At 37.1% G+C, this 23,024-nt stretch overlaps 1 protein-coding gene across 1 annotated transcript; it reads left to right on the top strand.

The window, feature by feature from the left end:
- The first annotated feature begins 1,902 nt into the window (after positions 1–1,902).
- GNG4 (G protein subunit gamma 4) lies at positions 1,903–18,140 on the top strand. Its single transcript, XM_062573690.1, has 3 exons — positions 1,903–1,984; positions 7,571–7,676; positions 17,967–18,140. Exons 2-3 carry the CDS (start codon positions 7,581–7,583, stop codon positions 18,093–18,095), a joined length of 225 nt encoding a protein of 74 aa, XP_062429674.1. The 5' UTR covers positions 1,903–1,984; positions 7,571–7,580; the 3' UTR covers positions 18,096–18,140.
- The last annotated feature ends 4,884 nt before the right edge of the window (positions 18,141–23,024 follow it).

The raw sequence follows: 23,024 nt of genomic DNA, 5'->3' as shown, positions 1-23,024 counted from the left end.
AGAGCAGCAGAGGGTAGCAGTCTGATGAGCGGACAAGCCTCGGTAGCCTTTCAGTCACATCTCATATCCTCACCCCAGGCAGGCAGCAAACCTCTCTAGAGGAGGTCAGGTCGGCAGACAGGCACCTCTGTCCCCGTCAGCATGTCCCCCTCACCCACTACAACCACTCGTCACCTCTTTTGAGTGGTCATGCAAGGCACAGGGTCAGACAGCCCAGTTGCTTCCCTCGAGGCCAGGTCTGGGTTCTCCTCATCCTGGAGTGCACTAAACTTGTTCTTCAGCTGTAAGTAAACTTCTTCAGCTCCAAGTCTACAGGAGGATTAGGGGCCTTTCTTCTTTCTGTTCGAGAAGCAACTAGCTTCCAACCTTCTTCAACGGTGCTGTGCTGTACTATTTCACTCTTCACAGAGTCTTCCAGCAACTTGCCTGCAGCAGGGGATTGGGACTCCGGGAGCAGTACAGTTTCTAAGAATGCCCTGTCTATCTCCTGCTCGCTTGCTTGTATGTTTTGCAGTCTACTGACTTCATCCCACAACTCTTTGATTTGACACAGAGTCACAAGTAAGCTTGTGAATGTACATATTTACATTCAGTAATGTGTTCTGCCCTATTTTGCTTCTTCCTGCTGTTTCCTTCTCCCAAATAATCATCCTAAAAGCCATTGACTTGGTCTTTAAAGAAGATAATGTGTGCTTCAAAGCATCTTTAAAAAGAGGATTCTTCCCTGTTCTCTCTAGTATAGAAAGAGAAATGACCTGAAACTGCTTAAGGTCTATTATGACAGAATGAATGGGGAAACTGGGAGACGGGAGAAGAGGTAACGAATGCCTAAACCTCTGTATGTCCCCACAGATCAAATAACAGCCTTTTCAGGGGCACAAAAGAAATGAGATTGCCATAATGGTACTCCTGCATGGTACTTCTAGCATGCTGATTGCTAGAGCAGACTAATTTTCAGTTAAAAACATTAATTGGTACTTTAACTGGCACTGACCTTTCTTGTTGACTATTTGTAACGCAAAAAGTATGCACAATAAATGCATAAAGCTGAATCGATTTATTATGGCATATCAGTCATAATAATTGACAAGAATGAGTCTTAATGGTTCTAGCATATTTTTCCCGAGTGGACCTTCTTTAAATTCAATCATTCTATCCAGTGTGAGGAAAGACTGTATGAGCCCTTACCTAAAAAGGGAAGTGCCTGTGCCATGCAAGACCTGCGAATTTGCTATTTTAGAAACATCTAGAAGATTATTTGATCTCTACCACCTGCTAGTATAATCAAAGTAATTTATCTCATGCAGGCTTCCTCTTGATGTAGTAAAAAGACACATGCAGGTAAATGATATGCATCACCCTGTTAATGGACACTGGGATGTTGCTACCTGGAAGACAGGACCGTATCAGCTGCGGAATCAAGCCCAGGCCTTGACTGCTGCACCATGCTAGTTATTCCACTGCCAAGCCTGGAGCTAGTAACCCACTGTGATATGCCAGTCAGGTACCTGTAGTCGATGCCCCTGAAAAGAGCAAAGATCACCCAAGTATTTTGGATTTAAAGGGGTGAAATGGCTCTCTGCTGCTCGTGGGTCTAAGGACCCTGAGCCCTGTTTGCCCCGTTCAAAGGCAGCTGAAGCCAAAGCAGCGCCCCGCTGCTCTTCCCTTCCTTCTGCGGCCGGGGCCGGCGGGCTCCCTCCGCGCGCTCCGTCCCAGCGGCGCGAGCCCAACGGTTCCGCGGGCGGTTAACGGCTGCGCCCGCCGCGTGAGGTGGCGGCGGCGCGCGGAGGGGCGGGGCGGGGAGCGGGTGCGGTCGCCCGCGCTGCGAGAGGCGCGAGGAGCGGCGCTCGAGGGCAGCGGCGCTCCTTGGCCCCGCCCCGCCCGGCCCGGCCCCGCCGCCGGCCGCGCTCGCCGCGCCATGTGCCGCTGCCGCCGAGCCGGGGTGTGAGCAGTGCGCCGTCCCCTCGCGCGGCCCCCCCGCACGGTGAGTGCCCGCCGCCCGCTGCGGAGGGGAAAGGCAGGAGGAGCGGGCGGGCGGGCGGGCGGGGGGGAGGGGGCGCCCGCCGTTAACGGCTTTTCTGGAGCCCCGCCGAGGCGCGCGCGGGCGGGCGGGCGGGCGGCGGCGGCGGCGGCGGCTCGCGGCGGCCCGGCGGGCGGGTGCGGCTCTCCTTAGCCGCCGCGGCAGGGCTGACGCGCAGCAGCGGCGCTTCCGCGGGAGGGTTTCTCCGCTGTTGTGATCGTTTTAGCGGCTCCTTTGTGGGAGTTATTCAATTATCCTCGAAAGTCGGCGCGTTTTGTGGGGTGGGGAGGGTGTTTTTGTTTAAGAAAAAGCGACTTTTACCCTATTTATGCATTAACGTGGACACTGATCTTAGGGCTCTGTCCGAAGTGCTTAATTCTTCTTCCTTTGGCTGGTTACTGTTAGACACAAGAAAGCGGCTTCCTTTCTTTCTGACTAGTCTAGGCTGATGGAGGCATAAATCTTTCTGCCCAGCTGCTGCTGGCAGTTATTATTAATGTGCAGTGCTGTAAACTGCTGCACAGCAAACCGATTAAGGCAGTGCAGTGAAACAGAAAACTCAGAATAACAAGTTGAAAACCATTTCTGCCATCTAGGAAATAAAGTCCTGAGCTTCTTGAAAGTGTTTGGTTTTTCTACTTTACTTCTATACGTTACAATTCAGTCCAGATATATTTGAAGCAAGATTTAACTGGAATAATCAAATTTCTTCACATATTTCTTTAAAAGTTCACAACTATCTTTTGGGCTTAGGGGAAGAAGAAAAGTAGTAAGTTAGGTCCCGTCTTCCTGTCTCAGACCTTCTGGATCTCTGATCTGCTGGAGACTGAACTCATCCATGTACATAACCAGTATGCTGATGGTAGTAAATTACATAAAAATATTGGCATTGTGAAATGCCAAATTAGTTCAGCCATCTTTTTCTTAGATTTTTAAATGCTGACAAGCAAGATGATGTTTTCTAATAAAAGGTTTGAGCATAGGGGAGAAGGGTTCCAGGAGCTTGTCAGTTGGACTGGGTGTATTTACAGTTTAAAAGCTGTATTAGACAAAACAAATAAAATTTTTTAAAAAATAAAATAGAGCCATTTTCATTCTTAGTTCACTTTAAAATAAAATAAAAATGCTGTTTTACTGGCATATCCACACAACAACTACTTTTGTGGTATAGGTTGAAAATAGATGATGAATAATAGTGCAACGGTAGTATGGGAATACTGACTTCAAAACAGAATGTTAGAGGTGTCCAACAAAACAGAATGTTAGAGGTGTCCAACTGCAGGAGGTCTCTATTTTTTTTTCCTTTTAGCCTATCATCCTAAGCAAGCACCTAATATTTTTCTATTAGTGTTTCCTTCATCCTGCTACACTTAGGATCAGAGTGACTGCAAGTGTGAGCCTAAGAAATGTTCACGTTTTCTATTCTGCAATTCTTCTGTAACAGGTAGTTTTGAGATCAGGTCACCATATTTATGGAATGAAAATGATATTTCCTTATCATGAAAAGCATTATCTTGCCTTTAATCTCAGTCATTTATGTTGGTACTAATAAGGTTCTCCTTAACAGACATAGTAGAAAACTGTAGTAGTTTTTTTTTTTTTTTTTTTTTCATGCAGCCATAGGGTAGAAAAGTGAAGGGATTCCTTAGCCTCCCCTGCATTTACAGAGCTATGTCAGATAGGGGAAATCTCAGAGTAAGATCTGACAATACAGGAGCAGTTGTTCTTATTCATGCCCTGTAGAAGAAGGAGAAATTATATATCCCGTGGACAGTGATGTTGCGCAGAGCTGGCATTCTTAAAGCAATGATATTTTTAAAGTTTCTGTTGCCTAGTAGCAACTATAGAACAACTTCTTTTCCCCCCTTCTTGAAGCTCCTTTGACGTGTCATTTTGCCATCAAATGGCTGTGAGGCTGTAAATCTTGCTATTTGTATGATGGGTGTGCTTACAAGTGGACAATGAAGTGTGGAGATCTTTCTGCAATCTCGAATCTGATTTGCAGGTCCTTACTCAGGGCTTATTCCACTAATGTCAGTAGGACATATTATGTGGCTAACGGTTTGTGTGATTGGGTTGATTTTTCTGTTGTGCTACATGGTTCCAAGAACTATAGATCTTGTAGGAAAGTCTTTCTTTAGGGACATGGAAACTGGGTTCTCTAGACTCTACTATAAAACTTAGTAATTTCAGTTCCATTGCTTTATTTAGATTGCTAAAAGAAATTAGAAGGCAGCAATTGGCTTTGAGGATTTCTAGATTTAATTCTACAGGATGCTCTTTTGTGTGATGTTTTAAGATTATATTTGGAAGTGGAAAGTGGAAAATCTTCAGTGCACCTTTTCATCCTTATTCCTGATAGAAATCTGGTTGGTTCTACAAGAATCAATCAGAAATCTATGCTGTGTATGATGAGAAGACATCTGCGCCAAAAAGCTTGAAAACTGTATTTTGCTTCCCTGCTACATGTTTTTTTCAGACTTCTGCAGTTCACTGCCAAGTATTTAGAGAGCTTGGTATAGAGCTTCGTAAATGTAGGTTATGCCCCTTACCTATGCAAGGTAAAACTGTACCTGCAAGTGTTTATGCAACTTCCTGCGTTATCAGGCCGTACTTGGCCTTTGAAGTGCTAGTGGGTATGATTTAATCTATTCTAAAAACAAATAAAGAAAAGTTGTTCTTCATAAGCAGTTTTATGAGCCCTGGAGATTATAATCTTTGTCACAGACAAGTTAACAGCATCCAGAAAAAAAAAGAAGGAAGTTTATATGAGGTTAAAAAATAAAAAAAGGCAGATTTCAGCTAGATGGAAGAATATCATTATGGAGTGCTCCAGAGCAATGCTTTAGAAAACAGCTGGCAAACATAGTTTGCCAGCCATCAGAAACTGGCTGAAAAAAGCCATGTAGTTAATGTTACTCTTCTCTGTTAATGTGATCAGCATTCCCCCAAAAAGAAATGAGTCACTGAGACCTGGATTAATGACCTCACCATTCAGCATAAACAACGAGCTCCTATATAATCTAGGACTACTAGTATGTAACACTAACATGTAGACTACATGTAGTCAGATCAGTAACACAGTTACTGTAACTAAGGTGATTATCAGAAGCCATGTATGTTTGTATTGATCTACCGTATTAATGGGCTGCTGGAAAATCCAAGCAGGAGTCAACCTAGTGAACCCAGCTCAGTAATTTCTGATTCAAGGCTTGGTACGTATTTTAAAAGATGGGGGAAAGTTACTCCTTTTGAGGATCCTCTAGTTTGTCTCCAAATCTGGTAAGTATTGTGCCATCCTGGGCCTAAAGCCTAAGGAATACTTGACTATTTAAAAGGAGCTGTCAGGAGAGAAGGTTGGAGCCATTTGTCAGGCTGCAGACCGAAATGAAACAGGGAGAGAGATCCCACGACTGTGTTTGAAGCGGGGTCTTTCTCTGATTCTAGGCAATGATCGTTCAGGAAAGGATGTGCAGTAGACTGGTTCATTACTAAAATTTCTTTTCCTTCCTGTACTTTATTTCTAAATAACAATGTTATTTAATTAAAGAATATTAGATTTAAGAACATTAATGAGTACTGTAGATCCTAAGGAGAAAAGAACCAGATCTGAACTCTGAACCAAAGCTAAAAATGCTAAGAGGACCAGTTCATCTTATTGTAGCCTGTAGTTTGGTTTGAAAGCGGGAGCAATTCTCACTGTCAACGTCACTTTACATGTGATAGCGCCTTACCTGATATAAAAACACATCCTGCAATTTGCAAAGAGTGAAAGCAGTTAGCAGTACATTTTGCTTGGTAAGTGGAATGTGAAACTGGAGACATCTGCCTTGTAAAGTTCTCAAACCAGAACTATATATATATATATATATATAAAGATATATATGTAAAAAAGAGAGATTAGCTATTTAAATAGATACTGAACACTTCCAGAAGTACAGCAATTAAATATTTAAATATATGTAAAGGCCAGAGTAGGAGCAGGGTTTGGACTAGAACAAATCTTTATGCTTCAAAATACAAACAAACTCTTACTTGGAAATGGAAATTTTCTCTGGTGACCAAAATAGCTATTTTAGAACTCTTTTATAAACTCTGTTACTCTGATTGTTTTCTAATACTACAAAACAGTTTACCAGAGTAGATGCATATTTTCTTTCTCTTTTCTCTTTTCTCTTTTCTCTTTTCTCTTTTTTCTCTTTTCTCTTTTCTCTTTCTCTTTTTTCTCTTTTCTCTCTTTTTTCTTTTTTCTTTTTTCTTTTTTCTTTTTTCTTTTTTCTTTTTTCTTTTTTCTTTTTTTGTCATTTGCTGCTTCAGAATATAAGTAAGGATGTGCTTTGTTTGTGGCATTGCTTAGGAAATATAATTTGAAGTTTTAAAAGCATTTTTATGCCTAATAGCCTTTTCAACATTCCATGATGGTCTTAACTGAATCTCTTATTCAATAGACACTTAAAAACTAGCTGGAAGTACTAGAAAGTGTTGTTCTCTCCAACTGTGATCCAGCCAGTGATTGTTCAAATTGTCTGGTGTAATGTTTATAACTTTTACTATTTGAGAGAATGAATTTCCAGAAAAGCTAGGGAGAACTGAAATAATCTGGATCATTCATGGAATGTCAGTTGCTTAATTCAGTTAATTTAAATGAATTATACAAAATTAATTTTCTGATTTGTCTCTGGGCTTGAGCTGTGGCAAATACAAGAATGACTCTGTGGCTTTTTATCTTTGATTTTATGTATTTATTTAATTTTTTTGGCTCTGTGGTCATTTGTAGTCTACCCAGGAGATAACAAAATTTAAGTCATTCATACTTGTTGGAGAGTTTAATTTTTTAAGTAGAGGTAAATATGTTTATTTTTATTTTTACAGGGAAATCAAGACTTAAAAACTACTTGTCTGTGCCAAAGAAAAAGAACAGAGATAAGCTAAAATTTAGAACTCTTGTGAATGGCTAGTATCCTTCCTGCTTGTCCATTGCAAGCCAAAACAAATCCGAAAATTGGTTGGAGTTTGATTGGTTGCTTAGGATTTTTTTCGTACTGTGCATTGAATTTTATGTAAAGCCAACTCTACCACATTTATTTAATCTTGTATCTTATGATGAGTATGAGCTAGAAGAATGTAAACAAAGACCCCCCAAAAAGATGCTAGTCTGTTTTAACATGATTTTAGTTGGTTAAAGGGCACTTAAAGGAGAAACTTGTGTTCCATTCGATTAGTTAACACACATACAGAAAACCTATTCTTTGTATTGGCAAATATAAAGCTCTTGTTTTATTTTCATATATATAATTTAAACCTAGACTTTTACAAGTCCTGAAATGTTATTTTGTTTCTTCAGAATAATACTGAACGTGATTCACCATCATATTTGTATTCTACCATCTCATTTTACAGCAGAGAATATATATCTTAAAAAGAAGGATCTTTGTGTTATCTTTGAACATCTGTGCTTTGTGAGATCAAAGCAATTAAAAAAAGTTATTCCTTTGTGCTTTATTTGCTCTGGGTTATACTTTTCAATTGTTTCAACTCTGACTCTTCTAGGGAAAACAGAATGAAGGAGCTAATGTCCAACAGTACAACCAATATATCTCAAGCAAGGAAAGCTGTGGAGCAATTGAAAATGGAGGCATACATGGATAGGATGAAGGTAAACTTAAACTTATTGTTGATATTTTGAATTTACTCGCTACTTTGTGGTACAGCTTCCCTTAAATACTGAAGAAAGACTTGATCAGCCAAAATCAAATTTGTTGAGATATTCAACACAGAACAATATTCAGCTCCTACGAATCAGTTATTTACTGATTGCTTGGTTCTAGTGGAGCAATTTTCAAAGACTGGCTTCTAGTCTATTTTTATATGATGTCTGCCAAAAGCAGCATTTTGTGAATTTGTTAAAATCAGCTAATTGATGCACAGCTGCTCTCCTTTTTCACCTGCACCTGAATATAAGTGCTGTTCAGGTTTCCTGGTGTTAGTGTAAGTATCTCTTTAGGTACTTGAATAAGTCTTTAAGACATTGTAATGCTCTTAAATAATAATAAGACAGGCTGAATTCATTTGATTTGTTTTGTTTTAGCACAGATGTTATTGCACTAAGTAGTGCAGTATGATTGCAATGTTCAGTTCTGATTTCTTCATACTGGATAGCCTGTTATATATGAAGATTGGATTTTAGCAAACCTCCAAACGTATGTGGATTAAACATTTTAGTTAAAGGCATTATTATACAGAAGTTCTTAACATGTTTAACCAAAAAAGACCATAGAATCATTCTTCCCCATCATTCTGTCATCCATTAAACTAATATTTTGTGATTAAATTAAGCACCTAAAAATAATAATCCCATAGAAAGTTTTAAGAAAGCAGTGCTCGTCTCTCTTTCTCTCTCTTGCTCTGAAAATTGTGATTAATTATTTGGATGAAAAATCACCCAGCCTTTATCAAGGAAGAAGAGCTTAGACATGGAAATACTAGAAGAAGGAATGCATTTATATAATCAATTTTTCTGCAAAGTTGAAGAGGATTTCCAGCATTCCTTTTTGTGTAATGCTAATACCAGTATTTGTACTGAAGGATAATTTTGAGCTGTAACTTTTAAAAGTATAGGAAGCATTTGAACAGATTTTTTTACAACTCTCTTGACAAATAAGTGCATTTCTTTAAAACTATTACACAGCATTATTTGGAAGGTCTTAAGATAATTGCACGTAGTTTATTTTTAGTAATATTGGTGTCCTTTAAAGTGAAATGAAACCGCTTAGAAAACATGAGATACAAGTATCTTTTTTCAAAGACTAATGCCAATATTCAATTCTTAATAGTCTGTGGTTATCATAGAATAAAGAAACTAGAATCATGTGTTGCCAGTATAAATACTGTTTTGTTATTAACAGTATTGTATTATACCAATGTGTCATATGCCTTTTCAAGTGCTAGAAATGGAAATCTAACAGCTCAAGAAAGGTCTGTGAGACTCCTGAAGTAGTACTTGTAATTCCTGAGTTATTTTAGTAGCTGCTGTAGCCTCTGTAGCATTTAGAGGATTCTCAGCATTAATTTGTGGCTATGGGGGAGAAGGGAAGAACAGCACCGCACAGACTCTTGGCAGCACTAAAGCAGTGGGGTCATCCTTGATGACTCTGTCCAATCAGAACTTGCAGTGGGATCTCGGAAAAGCACTTTCGTGGTTACCATTTCAGTTTCAGTGATGACAAGGAAATTCTACTTTTACTAAGATTTGAGAGGATTATAAGAATTTTATCTGTTATACTGGAACTAGAGTGAAAAGCTTGCTTTTAGCATGTAAGATAAAAGCAAGGATGTGTCTGCTCTTCAGTATGGAGTGCAGTACAGAAATCCCTGAATATATGAAGATCTCGTGTAAGGAAGCTCACAAGCTGAGGCTTGATACTGCATAGTTTTACAGCAGAATAACTTCGTTTAAGTACCTGATAAACTTATGCAGCAGTGCAGTTTGACTCAGGGCAGATGAAGGCTCAGCTAACCCCAGAGTTGTAGAGCAAATTTATTGCAGGAGTAAATGGGAACAGAAAGCTGTTGGAGATTTCTTATTTCAAATAAACTTTGTGCTTGTATCACATGTAGGTTGAGATGGAACTTCATTTGGTAGGCATTAACATGTTAATGTTAAAAATGCTAAACTAACCCATAAGCACATGGTCGTTGTTATCATCATATGTCAACACTAATGCTAAAATTATAAAAATTTTAAATAGAGTTTCCTAATGATAAAATTCTTTCTTTAAATACAGCTATTTAGAGATTAATTTATTTAAAGTTTTATAATCTTTTGGGATGTGACTATAATTCTTGGATCAATGTATCAAATGTAGTTTAACATTTTTAGGTTACAAATTCAGTAATGTGGTTTAAAAACGTATTTTAGATTGCTCATGTAGTCATAATTCAGCCTGTTAGTCCATCCTCCCTGTGAACTGAAATCTTGGATGTAGTCAGTCTGGAAGTAATGTTATATAATTACAGTTTTAAAACAGTATTAGATCATAAGCTCATTGATAAAGTATTTTTAGTTCAGAAATATTAGTAATTCACGTGAGTAGTTATTCTTACTCATCTGAAATTACGTATTTTAGTTGCTCCCTTTTGCTTCAGTTTTTAGCAATGTCTTATAAAGTTAATTGAATTTGCATAACTATGATTTCTTTTTTGTATCTTATATAGTATCTTGTTAGTATCGTGTGTTAGATCCGTGTTAATAAGGGCGTTTTCTTAATTATTGGCCTGCCTTTTTATAGTGTAACGCTACAGGTTAGTTTTCAGTTGGGTTACTCCCCTGTTGTATTCATCTCACCTGAGCTCAGAACTCTTTTGGCAGCAATACAAAATGTCTCCTTATGTGTGTTTTCTCCTGGCATCCCATCTGCTTCTCACACTGTGGACTCTGATACTTTGCCAAAGTATGTATTGGTTTCTAGCACTCCATTGTAGATTGACCTTGCTTCAGGTGGTAGTTGTGATATGCCACATACACATGACCATAGGCAAGTACTTCTTCTGATCAAAACATCAGCATCATTAGCAAAATTTCTAGATAGAATAACTACTTTAGTCCAGGACATACCTAGGTTGTCTGTATTCTATCTTTCTTTCCATGAAGGGCTTAGCCCAACTTCCAATGACTTCAGAAGGGTAATTGTTACTGGTGCTGAACCAGTGCTGCGTAATGGTGTCAGCACAAAGTCTCCTAACATGCACACTACCTTATGCACATATGTTGTACGTTTATTCAAGATTTGAGTGTAGTCACCTTGATTAATCTGGCAACAAAGTTGAGGATTGCAGGATAGTAAGTTGAATTCCCTCGTGCTCTGAGGGAGGGGCAGTGCAGGAACAGGACTCAGACACTGATACGCCTTATTTAGGTGTCCCTTTGCCCAGATCATGCCATGCAACTCACGTGTACAGCAGGCACTAATTCTATACATATGTCTAAGTTTTGGTGGACCAAGGAGACTTTTCCTGAGGTACTGCTACTTCAGTGCATCTAAGAGCAAAAGAATCATGTTCGAGATAGACTACAGAGACTTTGGCACAGAGACTCTTTCCTCTTCCATGTCACTCAATTCTATGATTACAGCCTCAGTCAATTCTGGGCTTCCTCAGCAGTTCCTTTTCTCAGTGATAATACAATCTATTGGATTAAACCATGTACAGACATGAAATTCTTTATTGAAATTCCTGTGAATTTAATTGCTTTATGTTTTTTTGCTTGAACCAGCTGTGAATCATCTACCTTGGCCTCATGGGCTTGCAGTTAAAACTGTATACAGTAATGCTTTCTTTAGTGCACTTTGCATCAGCTCCCCAAAGGATAAGAAGAAATAAGAGTGCATAGGAAAAGTCACATGTAAATGACAGGATTGTGCACAATAGGGAAGGTGGAGCTTAAGGATGAGCAGAAGTATGGAACTGGTGTTCCTATCATCTCATCAAAGCAGATATCCCTGATTGCCCATTCCAGAATTCTACATATTTTCTACTAATTTCAGTTTAGAAACATGGTAGTAAATTCCTAGATTTTTAATTTTTCATCCTGCATGGTGAAAATTACAAAAACAAACTCTTTGCTTTTGTTTTCTTTGCTTAACACTTGGAGTACATTTAAGGTCACACTTTTTTCTGTGCCAAGCCACTGAATTACCTTTTTAAATAAATAAAAACTAATTGGTTTTTGTCAAATACAATTTCTATGGGAAGGAGTGCTCTTAAACTGAAACAAAAAGAGTTACACCAAAAGCAAACACTGGTAACAGTGAGGTGGGAAGCAAAATGGGATAGTGCAGAAGAGCTGTGCAGTAATTTGGCATTTGGGAGTAGAATCACAGCTGTAAGTGTAACATGGAAGATAACTCTTTTTTTTTTGATCATATGCATGATTGTTAAGCTTGATGCTTAATTATTCCTTAATGATTAATCCTGAACTATTAAATTCCTGTGCAAACTGGATTTGAGATCTTTTCTCTGAATTTATGCATCACCAAATTTGTACATAATCACTAAAAAGCCAGGAAATAAGTACCATAGTCTATAGTCATTCTGTATAACTTCTTTGCTTAATCTTTAGTTTAACTGGTTAACTTCCCGAAAGAGCTGTGGGCATCTTCAAAAATAATGCATACATATATTGTAGAGCTCACTTTACTAGGTTTTAGTCATCTTTTGCAGATATTTCAGACCTCCATAACTATGGGCCTGCCTTTTTATAGTGTAAAACTATAAAACACAGTTTTCAACTGGGTTAGTCCCCTAACCCAGGTCATCCTGCAGCTACATGAATAATGGAACTGACAAGAAAGAAAAGATGCGATTGAGTGGCAAAGAAACGGGTCAGAAAAATATGGCCGAATTTGTTGCAACTTTAAATAGTCAGTGCTTGATAGATTGTCTTAAAATTGCTTTTATATAATAAAATCATTCCTTTCAAATCATTAGCTGAGTTATGTGGACAGCTTCGTTTGTTAGATTTGTAATGTTCTTAATTACATATTTAAAAAAGACATTAGGTTATTTTTGCAGGTAATTTAATTTTTAAAAGTATGGTTATTAGCAGGTGTGGTAGAAAACAGATAGCTTAAAGGTGCAATTATTTCATCTTTCAAGACAGCTTGGGACAAAACAAAAGCACCAAAAAATCTACTGTGTTTCAATATTTTAATGGTTCTTATACTAATATAGACTAAATATGATTTGCAAAAGGTACATACCTTGATTTCCAGAATTTCTCTGAATAGGTTTATGAAGGATTGTGAGGAAGCATTGGTTTGGTTTTTATTCCCTCCAGAACTGCTTTTGCTTTTAATCTTGGAAATAGTAAGGATTTATTTCAATCTAGCCAAGTTTTACTGAGAAACTTTCCAATGGTTTCAACAGGGGATTTTGATTTCTTGGATTATAACTGTAAAGGTAGAGAAATTAACTCATTTTTTTTCTCCTGTTTTACAGCTGTTTGAACTAATTAGACATTTAACAAAAGAACAGTACTTCCAAAATTATTTCATTAAACATTATTTTGCAAGCAGCTACAACCAACTGATTATTCCCTTGAAAGACAAGACCACATTGTTAACATTAGTGTGTCCTCCTTACTGAGTACGGAAATCAAAAATTCAAGCTCACTATTCTACTATGGGGGCAGTTGCAGTAGTAGCAGTAATCAGCAAAGAGTTAGATCTGCTCGATTAAAATTTTGTGGTTATGATTGTAGTTGCCCATTCCCCTAGTGTGTTTTAGATTGTTCAATGGATTTAAAAAAGCAAGTCCTACAACTATTCAGAGCAGCAAGCAATGCAGTGTTCTGAGCTTCTACAAAGAAAATTCATGGTTGAGATGTGAAAGATACAGCACAGCTTAAGAGAGGAGGAGAGGGTGAAGGTGTATTCATTGGTAGTTAGAATGAGTACTACTGCAGTGGATTTTTTGTAAACTGTAAGAATCCTTGAAGGATTATAAACTGAATCTGTCTTACTTCTCTGTAAAAGGACCAGCTAGAATTATAATGCAGAAGTAAGGAGAAATCAGGAGGAGCAGATTCCGTGCCTAAAGATATCAAACAGTGGCCTCATGACTAGTAGAAGAGTGTATCTTCCAGAAATATTAGCAGTAAAGTTGAGGAAGCAAAGATAATATTGGTGCTTCATCACAATTGTTTCAAGGACAAAGCACTTCTTAATCTTATCCTCACAGGCAGAAAGGCAAGAAGGAATGTTCTGACATTTAAGAACCGTAGTGTATCAGCTACTATTCTTTTTTCTGAAGAAGGTAGAAAATATTCCTACTGGTCTGAATAGTGATAAGTAGTGGGATTGCTGATAAATGTGTGTGAATCTCTTCATTTTGGATGTAAAGGATAAGCAGAGTGGGTTTCATAGCAAGGATAGTAATTAGTCACAATCCTTGACAAGACAGATGACATAGAAATTGCAGCATTTTCCCCTGTCACTGAAGCTTATAATTATTAGTGCAGCTAACAGGATTATGTTCTAACTTTGGCTGTTTTTATCACCTCTGTTACTCTGAAATGTAATGGTAAAATTCCACAGTCCTCCTGAGATTAATTCTTTAAAGCGTCAGGGTTGGCTTTTTTTATTTTTCTGATAATTTGACAGCCAGATGTATTTTTACTCTAGATAGAATAAAAATTGTTGTATAAAATGTGATATTGGCTTGATACATATGTATTCCAGCTCCTCCATCTATACGTTTTAAAATATAAAAAATATGGAAGGGTGATTTTCTCTTAAAATTCATCAATCAAAGTGGAGTATTTTTAAGCCACTTCTGCAGTGTGTATAAATTACTTTGAATCTATGTGTTAAGCTGTATTGCGTAGGAGAGCTGAAATGATAAATGTGTGTTAGTTTAATTTGAATATTCAAATTAAATATTTTTATTTTAATTCTTGGTAAAAGCCATTCTGAAACTGTCCAGCAACATTTATCTACAAAAAAAGCTAATGGTGAGTACAAGCTATGATAGACTGATCTTCATTTACCTTCTTCCATGATACAAATAGGATGATTAGGATGTAATTTTATATATTAACAAATCACGTCATTACTGGTCATTAGGCAACCTCTGCATGCTGACATATGCTAAAGAAGCTGTCTCTGTTATAGTCTTCCACCTCTGTTGTTTTGAATAATACTGAGTAGGAAACATGCTGGAGGCTTTGGCCAGAGTTCTGACTCTGGTTCCCATTGTTTTGAGAAATGTTTTCATTGCTGCTGGAATGTCATCCACTAACTTAGCTCTCCATAGTCAGTGGTCATTATTCCACAACCTCAACAACAACCTACTCCAATTTGAGTGAAGAAATGGCCATAATTGAGTTTTATAACCACTGTAATCCCAATGTAGGAGGATTTCTTCTCCCCCTTTTTTTAAGCATGAAAATACATGGCCTAATAGAGGCTGAGAGGTACAGAATTCGGTTTGTGAATTTGTGTACATTGAAATATAGGTTCCTCAGTTCCTCATTGCAGGTTTGCTTTCCTGTAAACTGTATTATCCTTTGTCTAAGAGTAAACTCATTTGTTTTAGTGTTTAAACATTGTATTGTTGAAGAACCTGCTTGCTCTGCTTTGTGATGTTTCACGTCCCTACCAGCATATCAGAGGACAAGTTAGGTATAAATATTTATATTGTGCTTTTTGCTAGTGATAAACCCCTTTTAATTCTTACATGATGTGAAAGCACAGTAAAATGTAGAGAAAAAAAATAAAAATGATATTTTGGGGTTTTCCCTTCCAAAATTTATGATTTAAGTTGTACTTTGCTTCCTTCCAATGAAAAGAAATATACTTAGGCTGATGTTGCTTGTCCATATGTGGAACAAGCAAAACAGCTTTGGGAAGATCAGTCTGTGGAAGTCCAGCTTTGGTTCCCTGCTCTTGTAGGATCAGTTGTCTTAAAAAGATTCATAGAATCATAGAATCAGTCAGGTTGGAAGGGACCTCTGGAGATCATCTAGTCCAACCTCCCTGCTCAGCAGGCCTTGAAGATCTCCAGGGAAGGAGACTCCACAACCTCTCTGGGCAACCTGTCCCAGTGCTCTGTCACTCTCACAGTGAAGAAATTCCCCCTCACGGTCAGGCGGAACTGCCTGTGCTTCAATTTCTGCCCATTGCCTCTTGTCCTGTCACATGGGACAACTGAAAAGAGTTTGTCCCTGTCCGTTCATTTCTTGAACAGAATATCTCATTCAGGAGCTTAATAATTGAAGGTGAATGTGCCAGGCATCTTTAATAACCTCAATTTATGGGGCCCAGAGAATTAGAATAGCTGTCTGTTAGGTTTTAGGGCAGTAAAGTTTATTGTGACATGGTGATACTGAAAATGTCACTGAGCTTTTTGTGGGCACCTGTGACTCTGAGTTTGACTTGCTCAGTTTGAATGAGAGTTCAGGAATTTTAAAAAATTCACTAGTAATTTTAAACGAAAATTATAAATATGAGAGCAATCTCAATTTTCTATTTTGCCATTACAGTTCTACCTCTCTGGCTCTAGAGTGTGCCATCACACTATAAATTTCATTCTTTTGTCCTTGCTTAGCAAGGGAATAATTTCTTTACACCTGAAGTCAGTCTCTATGGCTCATTTTTGTTTGAGCTGCCTCTCTTTTCAAATGCAGTGGTCCTTCTGAATATCTCTGCCTGCTGATTTGCTCATTTTAGTACTTGGTCTTATACTTTGTATTGTCCCAGCAATCCATTGTTCACATAAAATGTCTGTGCCCACCCTTTTGTCTCATTATCTAATTCAAAGTCAAGCTAATTTTAAGTAATCTACACATCTGTGCTTCCTCAGCTGTCCTTCTTTCTACTGGGATGCCAACCATAAGTAGTTTGTGGTTTTAAGAATTCTAGCAGGACGTATTTTAATGAATATTTCAAATATAGGAAGTCAGTTCTTTTGTTCTGGAAATGGATTGAAATTTTATATGAATGCTGATCCAACACAGATTGAGTGCATAGGCCTAATCTGAAGCCTACTACATGCTGGACTCCTGCCAAAGCAAGCTGTGGGTGAGGAAGCTACATAAGAGTGATGACACACCTGCTGAAAAATACCAGAAATCAGATTTATTTTTCCTCTTCTGCAAAACTATAGTTATGCAAACATGCTGACCTCAGTATTTGACTGAGGAGAGTCTGACATAGTGTTCAGAGGAACACATTCGTTTATAAAGACTCCCCATCTCAGTCTCTATCATAATACTGAAAATACAATAATTAAACAAAGCAAGAAGATTCAGATGATTGTTGTAAAAATTATCTTGCTGAGCAGAACAAAAATATTTTGTATGTGAATTCTGAGTTCTTGAAAAACATACAAGAGCTGCAGTGAGCCTAATGTCACCAATATTTTAATGACAGAAAGCTGCAGAGATTACAAGATTTAAGCTACAACTGAAATGTTTTCATTTTTAATTTCATGCAAAATATCTTGACTGTCAACACACTGATCTTGTGTATTGGCATATTTTGACTATATCTCGATAAGAATTATATTGAATTTAGCCCCGTGAAACAGAGAACATTCTATTAAAACTGATCCACAAATTGGATAAAGTATACATAATAGCATTCACAGACTTGCACTAGTCATAGATTTGTTAGATTTTATAGGGTAATTCTCAAAATTTACAGAAAGACTGTCATGTTTTGTTATATTTCTGTAGGACTTAGTAAATCTAAAGTAGAATTCTACATTTGGAAACTTTAGAATTGTTTATTCTAGAAGTATAAAAAAAGCTTAAGGTAATTATCAGGTTCAAATTAATGTGATAAAGCATTAATTGTAATAACTTACTAAACAGAAAATATTAGACTGAATTAATTGAAAAGGGCAATATTTGATATTTAAATGGGAGCTATGATTCATAACGGTCAAGTTTTCCTCCTGATTTTTTACTGCTTTTTAATTTCATGTTAATGTGCCTAACAAAAAAATCTTTTTTAATCTGGAGGGGGAGAAGGTAAACAGGGTCTTTGTGGAAAGTCTTACAGCATTGCTTCTCTAATGACTGGGATTAAGAGCTGAGGCAAAAGGCCTCTACAAAAACACATACTTCACTGTGAATCCATATTGCTTCCTTACTATTAGCATATGCATGTTTCCATCAGTGTATGCACCTGACCTCATTTCTGATGGAAGAGGAACAGTTAAACAGCCATCATATAAATCAATACCATTTCATATGAGTAATTAGATAATATGTATGTAAGTATGATTAAGTATGCTCAGGTAAGAACAAATACAAATTTGGACTCTAAACTGATCTATTCCTATTTTATAAAAGCTTCCAGTATCTTATATTATATGAAGAATTTTTATGCAATGCTGACTGGTTCAGAATTAAGTTTTACAATGGTTCTTTCTTCTCTTCTGTTAGGTATCCAAGGCTGCTGCTGATTTATTGGCATACTGTGATGCTCATGTTGGAGAAGATCCCCTTATTATTCCAGTGCCTGCATCTGAAAATCCCTTTAGGGAGAAGAAACTCTTTTGTACTATCCTTTGAGTCAGTTTTCAATTAAAATGTCTTTTGTTAAAATTTGGTATTGGTAATGCATGCTTTTACTATTAGCATTCTTCCTTCAGTTATCAATAATTAACCCAAAATTACAATATTTTAGAAAGTAGTATGTTTTATGCTAAATAAAATTGACTCCTAAAAAAAATGAAGAGCAATGTGCAAGTTCAATTTCGGCTCTTCAAAAAGATTCTTTTGGCCTTAATGAAAGTATTAAGTACAATATCAAATTGTAGATATCTTTGCCAGTCATAGGTTTTTCTCAGATCTAAATGAGTCGTACAGACTCTGAAACTATTTTTAACGTTCTCATTTTCTTTCAAAGGTGAATTTATTTGCTTCATTTGCCTTTACAAATTTATATCTAAAAGGAGTAGTGTGACCTTTCCTCAAGTATCACTATTTAGGAAAAAATGCCAGTGATTTACAGTGTTTGTAATGATCAGCCCTATACAGTATATGGTATTTACAAATATGTTTAGTGAATGCTATAGTAAACTTGACTACAAAAATAATCTTAGTAAATCAACATTGTAACTATAAGCAAGAGAAAGATGTATAGTTATACACTAGGACTGCATCAATAAAGCTGTAGAAAACTATGGTGTGGCTTCTTGTAATTTATTTTGAATGATAATGATTCAAGTTGCTTTAGAAACTAAATTGAACTTTAATATATTGACTGTTCATGAGAGTCCCAGAGAAGGACTTAACCTCTGTCCTGATCAGTGTAGGGAGGAGGATTACATTTTCTAAGCAGCTCTGTCTATATGCTTTTGCCCATGAGAGCAAGACTTTATGAGGATGGAAGGCAATGGTAAATCAAGGTTGTTCTAGAATACACATTAAGTGAGAATACTGTGCCGTCGATGACAACTACTAAATTTGTATGTTTTGAAGCCTGAGAATTGTCATGAGATGAATTTTCAGCAAGTAATTTGTGGAGGTTCTGGGAAGTTTTTTGTTTTGACTTTGCTTGAAGTGTAGCTCGAGGAAAAGAGTGATGTATGAAATTTGGTCTTTCTTCTTCATTAAGTAAAGTTAGTCTCAGTCAAGGCATCTGGCAGTAACAACTGCGTTATTGTTGTTTTTTTAAATTTCTCTAAAAAGAAGTATCTAGAGCAAATCCACCTTTTCTCAGCAAGGGGATCTTTTTATGTTCTCTAGGACTGTTCTTAAAATCCCTGCTCTGCTATGTTTTAGCAAGTTTTTAGTCCAGCCCTCTTACATACCTAGTGTTTAAGACAATTCCTTGAAACAGCTAGCCTTCTTTCTTTTTCCTCCCAATAAATATTTCACTATAGAAACTGAAATATGTCCTTAGCCTCATGGGACATTCACCTAAGATTACCTGCAGCTTTGCATGGTGGATCTTAATCTGAGATAGTGAAAGTTTGGATTTGCATTGCTGTTCCAAAGTCAGTACGGTGAGAACTTGGCTCTGAGTCAAACATACGAGGAGAGTTCCCTCACTGCTCTATTTTGTGTGGTGTATCAGTGTTCTGGAAATTGTTTCTTTGGGTTCTTCAGTGCTGGAACTGGATCTGAGAAACAGTCCTAGGAAATGCCTACAAATTGGGCTGAACAGAATTGCTTTTAGAGAGCTCTGTTACTTTGATTGAGTCAAGGCTCTGAACAACCATCCGTAACAGAACAAATTTCCTGTGCAGAAACTTGGATTTCATGTGCACCATAAATATCTGCAAAGCAAAAGATAGCTGAGGAACTAAGGGTGTTCGGAAATACCTAAATGTTAAATTTGGATGCTTAAAAGGGGGGGCAGGCTGATGAATTAAAGTTTTTGGATTTAGCCCACAGTTCATATTTTTTTCCTCGACATATTCTTAGCCATTTCCATCAATGTTTGTTTTTCTGTTTTGTACAGTGGAAATACCAGATACTTTCACTGCAGAGGTTTTACTTGCTTTGCTAATCAACTTGAATAGCATGATGCAACCAGCTACATTCAGCCACCAGTCTAATCACACAAGACGGATGGATTTGCCACAGGGCAACTCATTCACCAAATTTGTTTTAAACTCAACCTCCCTGTTAATTTACTTCTTATAATATTACTGTAAAAACTATGTTCCCTGTAACCAATATACTTTTGTGACATCTTTCATTTGAAGATTTTGGCAGCTGAAAACCTCAGTAGTTTAGTAGGCATAGAGCAGCTTCACAGTACCTGTTCTGAGAAACATTCAAATGTCTTGACTAGGATTGTAGGATACTGTATGTGTTCTTTGAAAAGCAGATTTTTCTTGTTTAGGTTCTATATTGGTTTCTATTTCAAACTTTTCAGCTTAAGATTCCTATTCCTAACTTTTAACAAGAATATTTGTTAATGCCTGGCGTGTTCAGATTTATTTTGGAGGTAGAAAAATAGGTTTTGGTTGACCTACTGGCTATTTTTTTGACAGTGAAATAAAAATGGCCTGCTTAAAATATTTTTAAAAAGAAGCAACAAAATGTGTAATGAGGTTCTTTAGGGAATCCTTCCTACACTGTTAATGATTTGGTAACTGCTCTGATCACCATGGCAACATGTTCATTTGTCCTTCTGCATGTATGGTTTTAACTGCAACAGCAAGGAGGAGGAATATAGGCCATCCAGCTTTATTCTCAAAGGCTTTGTAAGAACTTCCATTTGTGGCTCATCGATAACATTCCCATCTAAAATAACAAAATTGCAACAGCTTATTGCAATATTGCGGGCAGTATGCTTTCTGTTTCCAATTAACATTAGTATCTAAGGCCTTCAGATGGAAACATTTCACAGTAGCTTTGAGCATCAGTTGTTATGAAAGCTGTATTTACAAAAATTCAGTATTCTCAGTCAGAAGGAGAATGTCACTGTTTTGTGCTTGAGGTTTTTCTTCAAAAATTCTTTTGAATTATTTGTGAAGGGATCAGATGTCGTATTTTTAATAGCCAACTCGTGTGTGGTTTCTTTCATCAGTTCACAACTTAATCAGATAGTTCATTTTATAAATATTAAGATGGTTTTGTGCTTCTAATTTTTTTAAAAAAGGAGTTTAATATACAACTAGAGTATAACATACTATATATTTATTATAGCAGAGTCTATAATATACCTGAAGAGGTTAAACAGTATAAGCATATCACCTTCATGGAAAACAGGACAGCCTTATTTACAAAGGCCTTATTTACCATTTCTTTGAATGGATATCTACTGCTGACAAATTGTCAATTTGAAAAGGGGACCTGGAAGATCAGCAGTTCAAAATAATTATTATAGCTTTGGATCACATCAAAAGATACGCCTTTATTCAAGAACAGCATCAAGACATTGGTCGTCTGAAGAAAACAGCATCATTTGTTCTTATTTGTTTTTATTTCATGCCAGCTTTATCCACAAATCAACATTTTAAAGACTGTCTTTTCATCTGTGCCCTCCAAACCATAAAATGTCTTTGTCATTACATTTCTTGCTGTTTTGACATCTGCAGTAATTCGGATAGTCTGCTATTGTTACTAGAGTTTAATGCTCAGACGCCTTGCCTTAAACTCTACATGAAAATATCTGAAAGTTTTTGAACATTTTTCTAAAAATAAATACATGTGCTTTAATGAAGTACCACGTTTTTCAAAAAGAAAAGGGGAAGGGAGAGACTTTCCAAGAGTAGGGTATCTTCTGTAGCAATGACTTTATTTTGATCAGACTGGCTGACTTGATTCCCCCTGACTTCAATGAGAAAAGAAAAACAGTCCTATTATCCCCCTAGTCTTATATTTGGTGCCATTTGAGTTTTATTTCATGTGCCATTAGGCTTGTCACTTTGTATTTCAGGCACAAAAAATGCCCGCTCACTGTTAACAGTGTGTGATGTGGCAGTCATCTTACGGAATGAGAATTTTGCAAACAGAAGTTGGATTCAAGTTGACATATTACTAGCAACTCATTCTTTGTATTATCCTAGTGCTTGCTGCTATGAAGAACTAAGATTTCTCAATGGTAAGCTAATGGTAAGTTATAATACATCAGTAGTATTTGTGAGGTGGGCTGTTTTGCATTCTTAGATTCATCTCCCTGGCTTATATTCAGTTTAAAATGTCATCACTTCAATGCAGAAAACTATTTCCCGTTTCTCTATTATGTGCCAAATTCTCCTTCCTACACAAGGTATTAAATTAGTAGCAGGCTGCTTGGCTAGCGCTAATAAGCAAGAATTTTAAGCCAACTTTATAAAATTATGGAGGAAGGTGGGGAAATACTGGAGGGAAGTTTAAATTAAGCTATTCTAGGTCATTCTGTACATTAAAACAAATACAAGGTTTGGTGTCAATGACACAAAGGTAAACCCAGGAGGTGTTCCCAGCTGGTTCAGAGGGGCTTTGAGAAAAAGGCTTCAGTATCATGTAACAAGGGAGCTAATGGGACAACGACTTTTTGCTGCAGTGACTTGTAACAATAGAATCAACTTCAGCAGAAGGAGAGAACACTTAAAAAACAATGAGCTGAAAAGCTGAATATTAAAGTCGAGAACAGTAATATAACTACTGTTGAACAAGCTACTTTTCTGATACCAACGGAGGAGCAAAAGATACACTTTGGTAGGACTTGATAAGTAGTTTTTCTGTCTTCTCATTGTAGAGGTAAAAACCTTTACTCACTGGCCTAGAAAATACCATGGTTATGGCGCTTCCTTAGGGTTACATCAGAATCTGGATTTGTTGCTTCAAGCAGACTAACAAAAACTTGTGGGATTTTTTTTTCCTAAGAAACAGAGATTTCTTGTACAGAAAAGTAATAATAATTAAAGTCAATGCACTGACTTAAGTAGTACTATAGTGTGAAGAATAACAGGCAAAATTACCAGAATAATTGCTATATAAAGTATTACAGCCACCTGTTTATTTCATTGTTAGAGAAAATGATATCTGGAAAGTGAA

Source organism: Rhea pennata, chromosome 3 (genome assembly GCF_028389875.1).
Source record: "Rhea pennata isolate bPtePen1 chromosome 3, bPtePen1.pri, whole genome shotgun sequence".
Classification (NCBI taxonomy): Eukaryota; Metazoa; Chordata; class Aves; order Rheiformes; family Rheidae; genus Rhea; species Rhea pennata.
Note: the sequence above shows the minus strand (reverse complement) of the source record. Positions and strands in the feature narration are given on the sequence as shown.